Raw genomic sequence first — 19,523 nt, 5'->3', positions numbered from 1 at the left:
AATATTTTGTTCGTTAAAGATTACTCCGTCGGAATATGAGAAAGAAATGAAAATGTCTACACAGCAGCGGCTGCAGACTTTAAATAATATTGAAATGGACAACATCATAAGCATTGCTGGCAAGCACCCTAACAAGACTGTGTTATTGTTCTCGCCCAAACTCCTCGTGTTCCAAAACTTTAAGCCTAATGACAAAATAGTCGCAAAATTTTCGGTTAAAAATATAAGCCAGGTAACATAATTGTGTTTCAATTTTCTGTTACAAATCAGCTTAATGCTTGTGCAGTTTTTAAAAGAATTTCTTTCAATAGGGTCCTACTTGTCTCAACATGGTATTTAAAGAGTCTTCGTACTTCTTCATCAAGCCGTATGGAGGGCAGTTGCTGTCCAGGTTGGCTCCTGGAATAAGCGTGACGTTTGCGATTACCTTCTCGCCTGTACAATATGAGGACTACACTCACAGAGTTACTTTTTATACAGATCATGATCAATATGTTTTGCCTCTAATTGGTGAGATTATGATGTTTTAGTTAGACTAGTGTAAAATTATACAGGCTTATACTAACATAGTTTTTCCTTTTTCAAGCAATGGGTCCAAGACCTATTTTCGATTTTCCTGATAGAGTAGTGATACCAAAGATTCCACTGAAAGTAGAAAATAAAGTTTTGCTGACGATCCACAACATTGGCATGGTGCCTGCTGGATTTACACTCACTTGTAAATGGTATGTCTCGAAAGTTATAAACATCTAGAAAATGTCAACATTACGCTTTAAATGGTAAATACTTGAATACTTTTAAATTTTTTCACAGTCCATTTTCAGTACAGCCAAAATCAGCGTACTTGAGTAAAGATCAGAAAATTGATATCAACGTAGCATTTAAAACAATGCATTTAGGGGACACAAATGGAATGCTGAGTGCAATTTTTGAAACTGGTAAAGGAATTGCTTACATAGCATAGCACTTACATAGCTATTAATAAAATATAATAATAATTATACTTAGCCCCGCAGGGCATCTGAGGCGGATGACGGGGAGTAGCGACCCCGCGGGGCTATATATCCGAGTGCTCCAGGGAGAGTATACTGTCCCTCATCTCCGGCCTACCGGAGTGAAGCATGACGGGGGATAGGTCTCCCGCCTCTTGGCTTGCCTTCATCGGCCGGTCAGAGTGGAGTCGCTAGAGTAGGGTTAGCAGCCCGCTCGGAGGGTAGGTGCCTCGTGGTAAGTGGCGAGTGGGTCGGTGATGCTGGACCCACAGGGAGCGCGTGATCTGCGTTTAAAGTCCGCCGAGGTATCCTCACCCTTCAGCCGCTCATGTACCTGTTGCCCTCTTGTTGCGATTTAGCGACTGATTCCCGGGGGCCCAGTAAGTGAGTTGGCGAGTCTCCACCTGCCATTTTTACATGTATTTAATACATTGTCATCCTAGTCCATTAGCATCCCATCACAATAGCCCAAGAGTTTTCATCCATAGTTAGCAATAGTTTAGCACAGAACCGGGGATTGTCCTTGGGTACATTTCTATAGTGTATACAGGGATAATCGTCGGTTTTGTGTCACCATTTCATTAAAGTTGTCTCAAAAGGGCTGCAGCGTGTTGGCTTCGGCCCCACGTTCGCCTCCCAAAAATCCGGGACTCTATAGTCCCGAGGTCTGGTAGAAACATACAAGATAATTATACTTAAAAGTTACAATTTTAAATAATCAGGGGAGAACTTCAGTATAATGCTATCGGGGAGCACTCACACCGTCAGCGTGGAATTGGAAAAACAAGTGGTGCGGTTCTTCGACACCTACAACACGATGATGCGCCAACAATCTTTCAAGATCATCAACAAATCTGATCATTTGCTCACTTACATGTTTATGAAGAATGACAACGTTTATTATGGTGATTATTTAGTTAAATAAAAAAAAACATATTATGTAAAAACCTCATATTTTAAACAATACAAGTAACCTCTCACAGATTTCGAAGAGAAAGTAAAATTAGCAACAATATTTTACAACATGAAGGAAAGTGAGTCAGCAAAGTACATGAAGTTGGTACAATACGACGTGCTGAGCAGTGACGAACATGAAAGAGTTTATACTAGGATATTTTATGACGAGATCCAATCACTTGTGGCTGACGAAACCTTACGTTATCAAAATACTCACTTCTCTATAGAACCAATCGTGAGTACTTATGACCATAAAAAAATAAATGCATAGGGTCCTTTGTATGTCAGAGCGCTGATATTGATTTTCTATTTTTCTATATATAACTAGCGGCACACAAGTGAGATAAATTGTAAAGAACCATTTAGGTACTGCTTTTCAAACTAGGTATAATCATCGGCAAGGATTTTGAGCCCTGACCTTCACCTGCGCAGAAGTGATTTATTGGTTTATTGCCTTAAGTGTCCAGTGCGCAAAGCGATCCCCACTCTTCCGCCGAGAGCTCATTATCCGTGCCGATAACTATAACCTTCTCCATGAATTGTGCAATCTTTTCATCACACAATCTATTAAACTTTAAATGATGCATCCAATTATTTCCTACAGAAAGGAAAGCTATGGCCCAACAAAGCAACAGAGCTTACAATAACGTTCTGCCCCAAAGAGATCGGGGAGTTTCACACCACCGCTTACATAGACATCGATGGTTACGTGAACCGGGTACCCTTGGACCTCGTGGGCATCTCCCTGCCTCCCTCCATCAACCTGAACATTGAGACGCTCGATATGGACTGCGTGTATATCAACAAGCCTTATAATTACGAGATTGTTGCCATTAACAAAGGTATTTTAATTAAAAAAAAACTCTTTCCTTTTAATTCGTCCTTTATGAACAATTTCCTCAGTTCGAGTCAGTAAACTGCTATGTATAAACATTCGCCAAAAAATTGGGTGCTAATGGTGACGATTTTTTTATAGGGCACATAAACGGAGTAATAGTATACAAAGATATTCCTACACTATTTGGCAGCATAATATCTTGTACTCCGGAGCTACACTGCTTGAAACCCGGGGATAAAGAAATATTTGTAATTTCTTTTTGCAATTCCAATCAGGGACCGTTTTTTGAAGAAGTTAATTTTAACATTCGAGATACAGATGTGGTCTTAAAGCTCTATTTGAAGTAAGTTATCAAATTGATTAAATATTTTTTAAATTCTTGTATCATTTTTACCAATAATTAAAATTCTTGTAATTTCAGAGGCGAAGTAATATATCCATCACTTACTTTCAGTATTCCGTGTTTAGATTTTGGTATGGTTAGTGTAGGTAAGTTATATGATTAATTTGGTTACTTTATAATATCCTTATAGATATAACCTGATGCAAGCTTTATATAATCTGATAGATACAAGCGAGGCAAGCATATAATAAAACGTATTTAATCCTGTTACTATACACAATTTGTCCTCGTATTAGGGTCTACAAGTTACTACGAACGTAGCGTAGCACTTTCGTAGGCGTGCTACGGCCGTAGTAAGGTCTACAATTTATCCGTAGCGTGCTACGTATCTGCGCGTAGGCCACTACGATAGTCCTTTTTAAGGTTTAGCTTTTACAAAATGTATGAGATTTTAAATGCCAGGTGTACCTAAAACACTGGAATTGGACGTTATAAATGAGTCAGTGGTGCATGTCTGCGGGTCTTTAAAGATCTCATCGGATGGTCCAGAAATAAGTAGCATAACGCTAATCGACTATGCAGTCAGTGACCCCAAGCCTGAAATTCCGCAATGGCCGAGGGAGTTCAACATAGAGCCTTGTAAAGTAGACATATACCCCGAGACAAGGATATCTATAAGGGTAATTCAACCTCTGATTTATCACTTAAAACTTGGTTTTCTATATTTTTTAAATGTAGTTAGCTTATCGCTGTATCTGACTGTTAATATAGCATTATTGCAATTTAATAAAATAGTCATCCCCGAAAAATAAAAATGTATCATGTTCAGTTCCACTTTTATACAGTTTTTTATGTAGTACTTTACCGTTAAAATAGGTGACGTTGACGGCGAACTTGGTGAGAGCGAATCAAACTTCACTTGAGTTGGAACTGGAGAAGTCTGACAGTCCGCCGATAGTCCTCCCCGTCATGTTCAACGCTATGGTCCCCGAGCTCACGCACGCGCCTGAAATCAAACTGAGAGCCTGTTTCGTGGACTTTGCTTATCACAATGAGATTATGATAACGTCGAATAATATTAGAGGATATTTTACGCTAGAAGATACTCAGGTAAGAAAGTTATACATTTGAAAATTTTTGACTTTCCGTATAGTACCTACGGAATTCTATCAAATGACTTTGCCACAATGAAATTTGTTACGAAAGTCCAAAATATGTGAATACAATATTGCGAAACGATGCTTTAAAAGACTGACGTCAGAGTAGCAAAGTTATATGATGTGACCCTTTCATTTTTAATATTCCATCTACCAAGGACAAGATCAATATCAGATGGCAGACCATCGACTTTGGTTTTTGGAATTGACTAAGTACTGATTTCAGGACCAAACGACTTTACAAGTGAATGTCGGGATTAAGGAAGGCTTTATAGAGCCGAACAGTACAATATGCCTACCAGTCAGTATAAAAACTAGTGTTCTTGGAATCCAAGAAAATGGAGTGAGGTAATTCAATGTTATGTTCAGTTTTTTTGTGTTATTATTAAAGAGTTATTTTTATAGTTATTTATAATGTAAGTTTTACAATTTTCAAAAGAGTGATACCGATTTGTATTGCCAAACGATGTAACACAGTTTTCAAATTATGAATAAAGTTCTTATGTAAACTAATTTTCTTCAACAGAATGCGTTTATTTGGTCAGTCGAAGCCTTTGGAGATCTGCCACATCACGGGGTGCGGAGTCCGCCCTATCGTCACGTGCACGCCCATGGCATTACATTGGGGACAAGTTAAATTATTGACCAAATCGCAAAAAATTCTGACGCTCTGCAATGATTCTCCAGTTAATGTGAACTTTACTGCGACGTTGGTAAGGCCCTTATTTATAACGTGTTTAAGTTTTCTTCTTCTAGCACTTTTCACATATCGGTACATAAACTGAAATTAAAGTACCTACTTACGAAAAAAATCTTATATATAAAAATGAATTGCTGTTCGTTAGTCTCACTAAAACTCCGGAATGGCTGGACCGATTTGGCTTATTTTGGTTTTAAAATGTTTGTAGAGGTCCGGGGAAGGTTTAAACGATACGAAGTTTGTTGGGTCAACTAGTATAAAATAAAAATAAGGTATTTCGATTTTCAGTTGAACAAAGACGGTAGGTGGCAAATAACTCCAGCCGAAGGCTCTGTGGAGCCTGAATCAGAAACGGATTTGACATTAACTTTGTATTTATTTGACGCTGATTCCTATACCAATAAAGCAGTAATACATTTAGACAAAGTTAAAGACATTGTGAGTATTATTATAATTGCATTTTTGTGCTTTCTTACAACTATATTGAAACTGTGGCTCTTTGTCCTGTTTATACCCGGAAATTTTCCTAGTACCACAATGAACACTTAAGTGATCATTGCAATGCATTTACACTACAGTTAGTGATACAATGAAACGAACTCGTATTTATATCTTCTGTTCGATCTAGAAAGAAACAAAAGAACAGAACAATAGTCACAGTCATGATAGTAAAATTAGATGATGAGTAAACTAGATACTCTGTAGTTCTATGCATGTGCCGCTGAATACAGACACTACTTCATAAATACACGTCTACGAATTAGTTGATACTATAGATTATATAAGCCTGTCAACCCACTTACTGGAACACACACGAAAACACACTACATTAGTATTCTAAGAATAAACATTTATTTTAAATTACAGTTAGTGCCGTTATCTGCAACTGGTATCGGGACGAGCATAGTAGTCAGTGAATTACGGGACCAAATTGTTTTAGGACGACATTTCACAAAAATCCCGCTTGATGGTAAAGTTATTATAGAAAACTGTGGAACACGTTTGCATGCACTCGAGTGGAGCGAACATTATAAAGCACCTAAAACTAAACAACCAGCAGCGTAAGTGTTGCTTGAAGACAATCTAATAAATAAACACATACATGTATGTATAGTAAAGGACCTTAATCAATTTTCAGAGGTTTCTTCAATTTGGATCCTCGGTCATTTAAAATTTCTGCAGGGGAAAAATTTGAATTGACGGTAACAGGGATTTCTTATAAAGTAACGACCGTCAAAGAAATGTGGTATTTGGTCGGCAGTGTCGAAGGGATAAATAAAAAAGAGTTGTTAATGGAGTGCCAGGTTGTAGCAGAGTTCGTGGATCCTAAAATAGAAGTGTCTTCTACAGTTGTAGATTTTCAATACGACTACGGACCTTACAGCGAATTTTATAAGTTGACAGGTTTGAATAGTCTGATTGAATTTACTTTTAAAGCAAATGTGCAATGCAGTAGTTACTGTGCAAATGATTTTTTTTTTCATTTCAGATATTATCACAATAAAGAATGTCTCCAAGCTGCCTCTGGATATAGACATTAGTGTTAAGCCACCATTCGCAATTATTCAGAAGCAAAGCACATACAAAATACCACCCGACGAAGAAAATATGTGTTGTTGCATTCGATACAGGAAATCTGATTTAAATCTTCAAAATATATTGAACAAAATCGGTCCTCATCAATCACGTACATTTATTGACTATCTTACGTCGAAACCCGTGCAGCCATTGCGAAAAGGGCCTCTGCAATTTTTTCAAGACATCCATAAAATTAAAATGGCATTCAATCTCACTCATACGGTGGAGGAGCGATTAGAAGACCAAGATGTGATGAAATTGCAGATTCTCTTCGATACCACCAAACACCTGAATCTCAAGTCTAGAGTGTACTGCGATGTTATGAGGATTAAGTTTAAGGGACACAAAAACAAAGTAATAATGTTCAGTTATAATATTACAGCTACTGGTACTTTAGAATTGTCTAATGATGTATTTTTTTTTCTTTTTAGGATGCTATAAAACTAGTCGGAAAAATAAACTTCCCAAATATATTTGTTTTATCTCCCCGAGTTGATTTTCAGTGCATTTTAAATGGAAGTATACAAAGCAAACAAATAAAAATTCAAAATGCGACACCACTTATGGTTTGTTACAGATTTCATTGGAAAAAATGTTTGATTACAAATATTCCTGTGGTATGTACACACTAAATAAATCTCGCGACAAGCTTTCAAAACATATAAATTGTGTCAAATATGTTGAATTTGAAATGTCGTTATAAGTTGACAGTATAGTTATAGTAAAAGTTTATTTCTTTTTATTTTTTGCGCATTTAAAGATCGCAGTTCATTTTAAAGATTTTTTTAACCTTAATTTATTATCTCCATTTTTTTTCAGACACTTCCTAGTATTACCGGGGATTACACATGTAACCGGATCGGCCAACCGATGCCTACCGACGTCACAGCGACAACTGGTGGGTACTACATAACATCGCTATCTATACTAATATTATAAAGCTGAAGAGTTTGTTTGTTTGAACACGCTGATCTCAGGAACTACTGGTCCGATTTGAAAAGTTCTTTCAGTGTTAGATATCCCATTTATCTTATATCATCATGCTAAGACTGATAGGAGCAGAGCAGTAATTAATCATGTTTCAAAATCAGGGGATTTTTTTCTATTCTAGCTTCTACTGCGTGCGCTGCGTAAGCGGTTAAAGTTGATGTGTGACAGAATTGTTTCCCTTTAAAAGTTCTTAAAAAAATGTCTCTGACAGCATAATAATATGTCTATCTCTTAGGGTTAGCTCACTATAACCTTTTTTATGCTCATCTTTGTTCTCAAAAATGCATTATTTGCGAAACATACGTCATAGGTATTTAATTTATAACAAAATTGTCTTGCATATCGTTCGATTTAAATGTATATCTTAGGAGAAAGCTGTTTTAAAATAATAACACAGCAAAATAATGATCGAGTACTGCGCGCACGATGTGCACAGTCTAAGACTACTGAACCGATTTTGAAAGTTTTCTCACTGTTCGGAAGCTACACTATCCCCGTGTAAAACCGGATAAAACGGGTAAAAGCGAAATACTACGCACTGATTAATTACGAAATCTCAGAAACTATAAACTCCTACAAACTTGAAGGGAGGTAGGTTCTTGCAGACATGCATTAAGGTGGGATTTACCAATATCTATTACTTATGGGGGTTCAATGAGTATTCATAGTTCGTATGAAAGTACTGTTTTAGAAGAAAGGCTCTTAAAATTTATACCTAGTTAGCCCGCTTACGATTAAAAAAAATTGTACGCGGATAAAGTCGCGGGCGACCGCTAGTCTAAAAATATTCATGTCATCGTTAATAATGATAATATTGTCTACAATCATTATTTGAAATGTAATAAAAAAGATACACGTATAGTTTTTTTAATTCATTATATTTTAATTTTAGGAAGTTGTTTGCAGGATTCGCAAAGTCCACTCGGGTCACAAGATAACAAAGAAAGCGGCAATAAAGAGTCAGTGCTGAATGATATCGCAATGACTGCCACTGATGTTGATTTGAATGTAGATAGTAACAATTTGAGAGATCGCCTGATAAGAAAGATAGCCCCCATGATAGACGGTGACTATGACACTGAATTTGAATGGATATACAAGTTTGCCAGACTCACCAAGTCTAATAACAAAATTAATATAAATGACGTACTGCAACTGGTGTCGCACCGAGGAATGCTCAAGCCCGGGGAAACTCAGTACGTGCACGTGATATTTAGACCCAAGTTTAACATCAACGTCCGCGCGCTGCTCGAGTGCGAAGTGTTGGGCGGGCCTCCGGAGACGATCATAATTACCGGACAGAGTTCTGATTTAATGTATGAAATAAATACTGAAACGATTAACTTCAAAATAAGGTCTTTTCATGAAAATGCTATTGAGCAGTTAAAAATATCTAATATAGCGCAACTCAATTTTGAATATAAAACATATCTAAATGAACCTAAGTTTGACAATGAATTAGAAGCCACAATTCTTGAACTACAACCTTCCGAGAAATCATTAGAACCAGAGGAACAAGCGGAAATGAAAATTGTTATGAGGCCTGGTGTTGTGGGTTATTTTCGTAGAGTTTTCTTATTGGAAATTGGTCATCTACCCCATATTCCTATTGAAGTATTCGGTTGGGGTGTTATACCTCAAATATATTTGACGTTACATAAGCCGCATACCATAGAAGAAGTAAGTATCTGTCTCATTTTATAAGTACCTTTATAGAGAAAATAAGGCTCATGTCACGCCAAAGTTATATAGAGGTCGCAGCACACTTAAATTTTCAATCGGAATAGGGTCGCGTAACCGTAATAATGCCTTACGCTTTGCCGACTAACGGTCTACTTCAGGTTTTGCGTATTGCACATTGCGTATCACCGGATGCAACACTTTTAATGAAGACTACTTGCGATTGTACTGTATGAAATATAAAGAATTAATAAGACAACATGATGTTACTGTTCTCGTCACATCACATCATAAACAATTTTGCATTGTAGGTATTGCCGACTATTATTAAAACAGCGATCGTTACATTTGGCTATGATCGTATCGGTTGTATGCCAAAAGCACGCCCAAATCATAAACGTGTAATAATCTACTCAATACTTTGGATTGTTTGATTCCTCTTCAAGCTTTCACACGCTAATTTTGAGTTTTTATTTAATTGGGACGCAAATCTGAGTATAATATTTACTCGTTCCTCTATTTGTTTTCAGCGGAATCCAGAAATCGGATATAGGGCCATTCCAAGTTTGACGCAGCAATATTTGGCAGCACTCAGTGACATTTTCAGTAAAGGCAAAGAGGAACACTTGAACTCACCTTTGACTGAAAAATGTTTTGAAGATCCTGATTTTCATGGAGACTGGCATATTTGTTCGTCTTGGGTACCTTTTAAAGAATACTTAGTTTTTTAAGGTCGATTCTACATGGTCATTAGTTATTATTATCTGAGTATGTTTGATTTTATCATTTTGATTCAGGATGGCTATCCTTCCATAATGGACATTGACTTGGCTATAGAAAGACTATTGGTGATAGAACATATAAGGCAACGTCCGGAAATATTGGCCGCTTACTTTACGAGTTCGAAAATGGGACCTATTTCAGGGTTTTGCACTGCGCCCTACGTCATCGATTACGGCGTGGTCATAACTGGAAGCACTGTAAGTAGAGAGACGCCATGAGACGGTCTAAGGAGGAGGTCAACATGCGTTGAATTAGTGGTTACTGCTATTAGGTCCTTATTACACTCTATCGCATATCGCTCTCCTCTTTATGGGTTCTGCTGCCTAACATGTTACAGGAAAACAAGCGTCTTGTTGTGAACGTGACGTAGCGTGATGAGTTAATTTATATAAATATACATGAACAGGTGCAGTGTACAGCTGAGGTGATCAATTACGGACCGATTGCGACGAAGATGCATTTCGCAAAAGGAACTAGTGTACCGCAATGGTTGTCTATGAAACTATGTGGAAAGCTGGCTCCTGGGGAGACTGGAAAATTAGAAGTTACGTTTACGCCCACATCAGCTGATTTCACTGAACTGGAGCAAAATGTGGAAACAGCTTTTAACCTCGAGGTTAATTTTTTTTTATTAAACTTTGTAAGGTAAACGCGGGTGAAGTCGTCATGCCCCAATAGTCGTCAGTCAATCTAAAAACTTTTATTTATTATTTCTATTGAACTTAAAATGGGCCGGTTTATATGTCAACGTATTGTTGATAACATATTGCACGATTTAAATGACAATACGGGGTTTTAACAGTCATGGCATCGGAGATATGTTAGTCGAAACGTGTGTGCCCTAACAAAATCGTTTTTTCATGAAGTTCAGCTGTCAAAAGTGAAACTCAGCACGTGGTTTTGTATTTTGATTTACATAACTCCACTGTGGTCTGTGGTATGTTTCTTTGTTTAATTAGATAGTTAAGTTTATTTGCTAACGATGTAATATGCAATTTGGAATACTTTTAACATAGAAGATATATTTTTTTAATGTGACATCTATTGGTACTTTAAAACTCCCATTTGACCCAAAACTCGTCAATTTTAGAATTATTATGACGAGTACTGGGACATGCTCAAAAGTTGCACCTAAACTCGTCATATTGAGGATATTTTGTGTTTTACAGTACAAAATGCGAATAAATAGTTAATATCGGGACTTTTACAAAATTGTTAACTCTCTAGAACAAACATATTTAAGGTTTAGACTACATTTGTTGATAAAACTCTGTTTGACTTCACTGTTCTTACACTATGCTTTTTGTTCGAAATAACTGCATGTCGTCACGCGTATTGTACCGCGTCTCCCTAACGTGCCTTAATAAGCGCCTGTATAAAAAAAATATGTCATTCAACTAGCTAACTCTTTTGACGCAAAAAATATTAAAATCGGTTTTAAAACTTAGATGACATAGCTTCCAGCGCTGTCACTTCTTTGCTTGTCGTATTCGATAATGATGGGTAAAGAGTAATTTTAAGTAAGATTTTTTTATTTTAAAGTGTATCTAGTGATTGCATGATTGTAATTTTAATAGCAGATCATGACTGTAAGAAACTACAAGCAAGAGGGCCTTTTCAAAGTCATGGAAGCTGTTTAGAATAGAATAATGAAATTCTAAACCGCCGTGGAACGCCGGCCTAGAATTGCGTTCCCCCAAATCATCCCGTGGGTGTCTAAGGGACAAACCGAAGGTCGGGCAGCAACGCCCTCCGTGTACCGCACACCCTCACTACGATCGCCAACCCGCCTGCCAAGCGTGGCGATTAACGGCAAACTATGATTATGATAGGCACAGCAAGCAGGCCCCCAGTCCCCGGCAGCTCCGCTATCCCTGGCGCGGGTAGCTGTCAAGGTAACGGCGGAGCAGTGGGAGCTAAGAATCCCCGGAAGAGATCCGGCTACCCACCCCCACGATGACTGGCCCTGGTAACACACAACATACGCACATTGAGGACTGACGAAAGGATCTGCGAGCTGGAAGAGGAGTTGAGCAAGTTACATTGGGACATTATAGGGTTACGCGAGGTCCGTAGAGAGGGAAAGTCTGGTAACTTGCTCTACTACCGGGAGGGCGACCAACAGTCCCAAGGTGGTGTCCGGTTTCTCGTTTACAAGTCCCTCGTAAGCAACATAACAACCATCGACAGTGTGTCGAACAGGGTGGTATACCTAATACTCAGAATATCAGAAAGATATTCGCTGAAGGTCATTCAGTTGTACGCACCGACCTCGTCACACTCCGATGATGAGGTGGAGACTATGTATGAGGACGCAAGTAGAGCCATACATAGTTCCAAAACCCACTTCACTGTTGTCATGGGGGACTTTAATGCTAAGTTTGGAAAGAAAAACGGCGATGAGTTGAGAGTGGGGCAATTTGGGTATGGGTAACGGAACCCTAGGGGACAGAGGCTGGCCGACTTTCTAGAGAAAGAGGGACCCTTCATGATGAACTCTTTCTTCCAGAAGCCGCCTCACAGGAAATGGACCTGGTTAAGTCCCGATGGTTTTACGAGAAACGAGAAAGACTTTTTCATGACCGATAAGAAACGGGTATTCAGCGACGTCTCTGTGATCAATAGGGTAAAAACCGGTAGCGATCACCGAATCGTAAGAGCCTCGCTGAATATTAATTCAAGTTTAACAACTTGAAAGGTCCAGTCTGATGAAGTCTACGCTCCGACCTACTCGGTCCCATATTCAAAACCCAGAAAGCTTTCAACTCGAGCTCTCTAATCGCTTTGCTTGCCTTGAGAACCTAGCATCAGTGGACGAGATCAAAGACGGGCTAGTGGAAACTGTCCGCACAGTAGGGTCTAAGTTTTTTAGACCCTGCCGTAAAAATAGACCACAAAAACTGACCGACCAAACCTTAAACCTCATGGCATAACGACGCTTGCTACAGTTGCAGTATTCCAGCGACGCGAAGTCATATAGGCAGCTCAATAGACGAATACCTAAGTCCTTGCGACATGGTCTGCCTCTCTTTAATACAAATCGTGTTAAAGAGACCATACAGCGAAACCAACGCCTTCAAGCTCCTGGAATGCGAAGGACTTGGCATCAACATCAACGGCGAATACATCACTCACCTTCGGTTTGCCGATGACATCGTAGTCATGGCAAAGTCGATGGAGGAACTCAGTATGATGCTCGATGGCCTCGACCGAGTTTCACAACGGGTGGGCCTGAAAATGAACATGGACAAGACGAAAATTATGTCAAATGTCCATGTTGAGCCCACCCCGGTCTCTGTTGGAAGCTCGGTACTCGAAGTAGTTGACTCATATATCTACCTAGGACAAGTAGTCTAATTAGGTAGCTCCAACTTCGAGAAAGAGGTCAACCGCCGAATCCAACTCGGCTGGGCAGCGTTCGGGAAACTACGCAATATCTTTTCGTCCGACATACCTCAGTGCCTCAAGACGAAAGTCTTCAATCAATGTGTGTTACCAGTGATGACTTACGGCACCGAAACGTGGTCTCTCACTATCGGTCTCATCTCAAAGCTCAAAGTCGCTCAACGAGCTGTGGAGGGGGCTATGCTCGGAGTTTCTCTACGCGATCGTATCCGAAATGAGGAGATCCGTAGACTAACTAAAGTCACCGATATAGGCCACCGGATTAGCAAGTTGATGTGGCAATAGGCAGGCCATATTGCTCGCAGAGCAGATGGTCGATGGGGTTGAAAAGTGTTGGAGTGGCGACCACGGACTAGTAAGCGCACGCAGCGTAGGACGTCTACCAACAAGGTGGACAGACGAAAGAAGACGCTGGATGCAGGTCGCCCCCAACAGGTATCCGTGGAAATCCAAGGGGGAGGCCTATGTTCAGCAGTGGACGTCCTATGGCTGAGATGATGATAAATGAATGTGACTTTTATTTTTTGTGAAAACTGATTATTTTATTTTACAATTTAAATATTTTTATAGTAATAATTTTACTCGTGCTACAATATGCACATGACTCCATGGTTATTATGACTAAGAAATATAACATATACATATTTTATAGACTGATTTTGTGATTCCAAGCGTTTGATAGTTAGGAATATAAATTAAAATGCAACTAAGTATCTGTTTTATTGAATACTAAATAGGGATTTGATTTTCTATCTATCTATCTAATGTTTCAAAGGCACAAGTATGCTTAACAAATTCAACCACAAAAAATGTACATAACTTGAACTTTATGTTCAAGAGCAGAGAGTTTACATTAGCATTAAAAGTTGACGAGTACTGGGAATATTTGACGAGTATCCGTACAAATCAGACGACTATTGGTACAAATCGCCCTTTTTTTACGATTGCCTGAATAAGTACATAAACCCATCAAAATGATTAAAAAAACATTAGTTACTTAGAATAACGAATAAATTCTCTATCATGTCATGCAAAAATTGTCATTTTCTATTGAATATTTAACACACAGTAGCGCTTCAAAGTCAGTGATTTCCGAAATCCGACGAGTATTGGTACGTCTACCTTAGTATTTATTTTTATTACGTATCTTATTATGTTGTTATATTTAGGTGCCATACGGAGTAACAATTCCAATACAAATCAAAGCACTTTGCGCAGTTCCGTACTTGGTATCAAATTCGACGTGCATTGATTTTGGATCGGTGCGATGTGGCGATAAAATTATTAGTTCGATTCCATTAAAAAATGTGTGAGTACAGATTAAAATCTTGTGCATATTCTTGTAATGATATTCATATTCATATTCATATTTATTTGCATACCATAAAGTTATAAAGATGTTACAAGGGCCTTAAAGCTAGGTACATATTATGGACCCTGTTAGGGCACAGCAAAAGAAGGCTAGAAAGTCTAATTACAGTAGTAGATATAATAATATAGATGCAATAGTAGATTAGGAAAACACAAGTTATTCATTCGACTATCTTTTTATCGTCAAGGTATTCTTTAACGCTATAGTAGCATTTGCTTAGGAGAAGTTTTTTCAATTTGTTTGCAAATATATGTGTCTTTTTTTCATTTCTTAGTGTTTCAGGTAGTTTGTTATAGATTTTTATAGACATGACATGAGGACAATAGTTTGCACTTTAGAAATTATTACATAATAATTCGCAAACAATAAGTAATCCAACCTCAAAAGAGTTCTTGTCACTCATAGAAGTAAATCATATATTTACTTGAAACTTGGACCAACGTAGGTAACTTTGTTAATGGTGCACACAGTACATCAAAATAATGATACAGGGGTAGGCCAACATGCATTTGGTATGTCACTTTGAGGCTGAAGGCACCGGGAGTTATTCCCATGGTGGTGCTCGACAGTTCAGGGAAATACGAGCCTGGTGAAGGCGGCTGGCTCAGCGTTGCTTTCAAACCCACTATGGAGGTGCGTTATACTTCATTTTGTTAATATCATTGTATAGATATTTAACATTGGCGCATACAACTTCAAAGAAATATTTTTCGCGTGACAGATGATGTATGAAGGCATGCTGATATTCAGATTTCACATGAACCCCAATAAAATGACGATCCCAGTGACTGGGCAAGGCATAGTGCCCCACGTGCACGTCATAGGGCCGAACGTGAACTTCCCACCGACATTGCCGTGGGCTGAAAAAACTGACATTTACTTCGGTCTTACGAATCCTTGTCCGTTCCCCATAGAGCTGATAATAGCTCATACTGATGAGTAAGTTAAATTTATTAAATTTGTCTATATTTAGAACTTCCAGGTTTGTTGATTAAACAAGATTGCATAGCATGACTTAAAAATACCGTACAAAAGTAGGTACCTACTTATAATGATTTAGTTTATGCCTTAGTCTTACTATAGTTAGATAACGAAATCAAGTACCTCATTATAGCACTTTCCTTCTAGCAAGTGGAAAGAAGAAGATGAAATATTCCAACTTCTCTATAAATACTACAATAAGCCAGAAGAAATGTTGGTTCCGGCAGTTAAGCCGGGAGTAGGGCTGCCACGAGAAATTGTCAACTTTTACCGTAACTTCATCGATCAAGTCAAAAAGTATGTTTCTGTTACAACTACGCTTACGTACTTATATTAATTTCTAGACGTATTTTATTTTTAAAGTGAGTCCTAATTTTTTTATTATTTATTTTTTCAGGACAAAAGAGGATGAACTAGCTTTGAGCAATAAAGTGATTACGACTAAAGCTTCCACTTCGGCAAAGTATGCGTTTAGTAACAAAATAATAAATATTGATTGCCATAATATTCACAACTCTGATTTCAGAGAAAAATAATAGCAATTACTAAAAAAACTTTGTTGATCGTGTTACTTTATTATTTTATTCCTTAACATGAATAAATTAGCTTCTCTTGTTATTTTGGGGTTTAAATGGACTAGCCAATGTTATTAATATTTTGTGGGTTTTATTCGGTTTGATTTAAGCAATTGTTAATAATCAAATTATTTTAGGAAAAGTAAAAGCCCAAAGTCAAGTCAAAAATCTCAGATTCAGCCGAAAGAAACACCGCCTATAAAAGTCCGAACTGAGGCTGAAATTATTGCTGGTATGTTACCTCTTACCATAGCCGAGCTTTGTATTAGAATATTAATTAATTATCTACAGCTTATGAGACATACCACAAACCCTGTTAATAAATTTTTGTCGATTATTATATAACTCATCTCTTTCAGACGAAATCAGAGATATGAAAGAGAGGCACGTCGATCCGTTGCAGGCATGCTTACATGTTTTCGATACCAACACATCTGATACGCCTAGCGAAAAACAATCAAAAGGCATTCTCATATTTTTTCATGGGTCCCCGTGTGAAGGTAACAAAGCATGATAATGTTGTAAATGGTTGCACTAACATGCAGGTTTATTATATATTCGTGATTTAATGCAACATGAGTCCTGTAGCCACTGGATATTAGGTTAGCCTCTTCTATGACTGTAATGTGTAGGTAGATGGTGTTAAAATTGATAAGTTTTAGCCTAAGTGTGTTAAGTCTAAGCTGCATAAAAACAATGTTCATTTTAGAAATGCAATGTCAAGAAATGGCGTATACAGTGGGCAAACATCTCGATATACCTACAATAAATGTGGATCTGTGTATAGTTCAAGCATTATGTGAAACTGACACTCCGGCTAAAGATATACTTGTGACTGCTATTCAGGAAAATTACGAGATCATGAAAAGGAACATGAGAAACGACTCGACTCCTAATGATGAACATGATGAAGGTGGAACGACTACTAAAGTTTGAAGCATTTTATACAGTTCCAGAAATTGACTAATGAATTATTAATTGGTATTTGTCACAGATGATTTCGACGAGTTACAAGATGAGTTCGAGATTCTTTTAAAGAAAATTCAATGTCTGGCCAACACGAAAAACGTGGCCACTCCTCGTTCGAGAGCCAGCGATAAGAAGAAAAAGCGCTCGCCCACTTCATCAGTCGCTTCTCATACTGTTTTGGGAGCCATGGGATCAACGACTTTGTTTCAGATGGTCAGTTAATATGTTTCAGTTATCGCAAATTTTTCAGGACATGATCATATCACGGATGTTTTAAATTTTCGTTCTTTATCAGGACTTGGTGGAAGAACTTCTTTCTGAGTTATTCCTTCAGCCGAAGTTCCACCGTGGTTTCGTGGTAGATTCGCTGACAAGCATGGTGATAAAGAATCCACAGTTAGTGCTGACCACGCTGATAAGGTGCAAACGTAGCATTAAGAACTTGCACCTCGTACTGTGTCATTCAGACTTCGCTAAATGGTCACAAGCGCATGACGAAGCCCAACGTGAAGCTGACATCTTGTTTGACGAGTTAGTAGATTCTTTCAATTATAATATTCATTTAATTGTTAGATACACTTATATTACAGAGTCTTAATGAATGTTATACTTACAGGACGCGTTCAAAAGTCTATGATGAGACTGAAATACAAAGTATTGTAGAATCGTTTGACAAGATGGACGCCCTAGAGTATGATATGTCATCACCAGAGTTAAAGGCCTTGTACATTACTTACGGATTAGACAGTAGAAGAAAAAAATATTTAGAAAAAGCGGGGTAAGTATATCAAACATGGAAGATGCGTCAATTTGACTTGATAGTTAAATATACCTCTAGGTAGTTAAATGGTGCATTCTTAAATACAGTCTTAACTGTGACTACATAAACTAAAATGTACAAATAGTTTTTGAACGATACCTATCTAGTCTTTCACGGTCAAGAGAACAAACAAATTTAATAAAATTCTTTAGCTTGGATTTCAGGCCATCAACGGAAAATAGTAAGAAAGAAAAATCTGGTAGAGGTAAGTACGGTGCTATGTTGCATTCGAAATTTAAAAGCATGATTGTAAATTATTACATCAAGTACCTGTCTTCTTACTCAATACTTTTAAATCTTTAGGGCCAGGCCACAACAGTGCGTTGCGGCGTCGCATCGCAAAAATCAACGACGCATATCATATTAATCGCATAGCTGTGCAATGTTGTTTTTGCGATGCGACGCCGCAACGCACTGTTGTGGCCTGGCCCTTAGTTATCACATTCCGTGTATTAGCAGTTCATATTTAGTAATGCAAGCTGACCAAGTGACTATAGCTCAGCTTCACATGCGTCTTCATTATAGATTTATGATTCCCCAACTTCTGCCTACTTTGTGCAGCGCTCACCTAGATGAATTTGGTCTTTATATAAAACAAGAGCTTTGCAATACAAAATATACCTATAACAATTATTCTTCTATTTAGGCGAAACACGAAGTTCACATTCGTTAGCAGCAGATCCAGCTGAGTCTAAGAAAAAAATGAAGAAAGATGATCCCAAAGGTACAGACATTACAATAATTATACTGTACTAGCTTCTGCCCGCGGTTTCACCTCCCGGATGGTGACAAAACTATCCTATGTCTTTCTCCCGGGACTAAGCTACCTCTCCTCAAATTCTCAGCTTAAATGGTTCAGCTATTCCTGAGTTATAAAATGTGTAACTAACACGTCTTTCTTTTATGTACTTACTAGCTTCTGCCCGCGGTTTCACCCGCGTCCCGGATGGTAACAAAACTGTCCTATGTCCTTCTCCTGGCTCTAAACTATCTCCCTGCCAATTTTCAGCTCAATCGGTTCAGCCGCTCTTGAGTTATAAGTGGAGTAACTAATACGACTTTCTTTTATACAGGGTTACTGGTAAGTAGACCGCATCCTTTCAGGAGGTGATAGTATAGGTCAATACGGACAAATTTGACCCTGGGATACACTGGGCAAAAGTTAACCCGTTTCAAGAGAATCGAATTTCAAGATCAGTCGTCTAGGTACACGTATAAATTTTCATTATTAGTCAAAAGTCTCGTTTTTGTGGATTTTTATGTGTTTTTGGATAGAAGATGAATCATTTCACAATAACAAACCATAAAACTGTACAAATCACAGAGGAAATTATAGCGAACAGCAATTACTTTTTTAGTCGATATTTTCTCAAAAATATTACT

General features: G+C 38.0%; 1 protein-coding gene across 1 annotated transcript in view; it reads left to right on the top strand.

The window, feature by feature from the left end:
* LOC124645852 (hydrocephalus-inducing protein homolog) overlaps positions 1-19,523 on the top strand; it is a 35,733-nt gene that overhangs the window by 707 nt on the left and 15,503 nt on the right. The window contains 35 exon segments of the mRNA XM_047185793.1: positions 20-232; positions 312-510; positions 587-725; positions 814-938; positions 1,715-1,897; positions 1,976-2,184; positions 2,554-2,791; positions 2,926-3,130; positions 3,209-3,276; positions 3,593-3,810; positions 4,007-4,240; positions 4,514-4,635; positions 4,814-5,000; positions 5,276-5,425; positions 5,855-6,048; positions 6,126-6,391; positions 6,477-6,919; positions 6,997-7,244; positions 8,452-9,235; positions 9,766-9,936; positions 10,033-10,215; positions 10,425-10,634; positions 14,593-14,732; positions 15,287-15,428; positions 15,517-15,734; positions 15,924-16,073; positions 16,174-16,239; positions 16,489-16,583; positions 16,711-16,851; positions 17,061-17,264; positions 17,346-17,533; positions 17,616-17,851; positions 17,937-18,098; positions 18,293-18,345; positions 18,787-18,864. Coding sequence (XP_047041749.1) covers positions 20-232; positions 312-510; positions 587-725; positions 814-938; positions 1,715-1,897; positions 1,976-2,184; positions 2,554-2,791; positions 2,926-3,130; positions 3,209-3,276; positions 3,593-3,810; positions 4,007-4,240; positions 4,514-4,635; positions 4,814-5,000; positions 5,276-5,425; positions 5,855-6,048; positions 6,126-6,391; positions 6,477-6,919; positions 6,997-7,244; positions 8,452-9,235; positions 9,766-9,936; positions 10,033-10,215; positions 10,425-10,634; positions 14,593-14,732; positions 15,287-15,428; positions 15,517-15,734; positions 15,924-16,073; positions 16,174-16,239; positions 16,489-16,583; positions 16,711-16,851; positions 17,061-17,264; positions 17,346-17,533; positions 17,616-17,851; positions 17,937-18,098; positions 18,293-18,345; positions 18,787-18,864 — 6,862 coding nt within the window.

Source organism: Helicoverpa zea, chromosome 3 (genome assembly GCF_022581195.2).
Source record: "Helicoverpa zea isolate HzStark_Cry1AcR chromosome 3, ilHelZeax1.1, whole genome shotgun sequence".
Lineage (NCBI taxonomy): Eukaryota > Metazoa > Arthropoda > Insecta > Lepidoptera > Noctuidae > Helicoverpa > Helicoverpa zea.
This window is presented reverse-complemented; position numbering and strand designations above follow the sequence as displayed.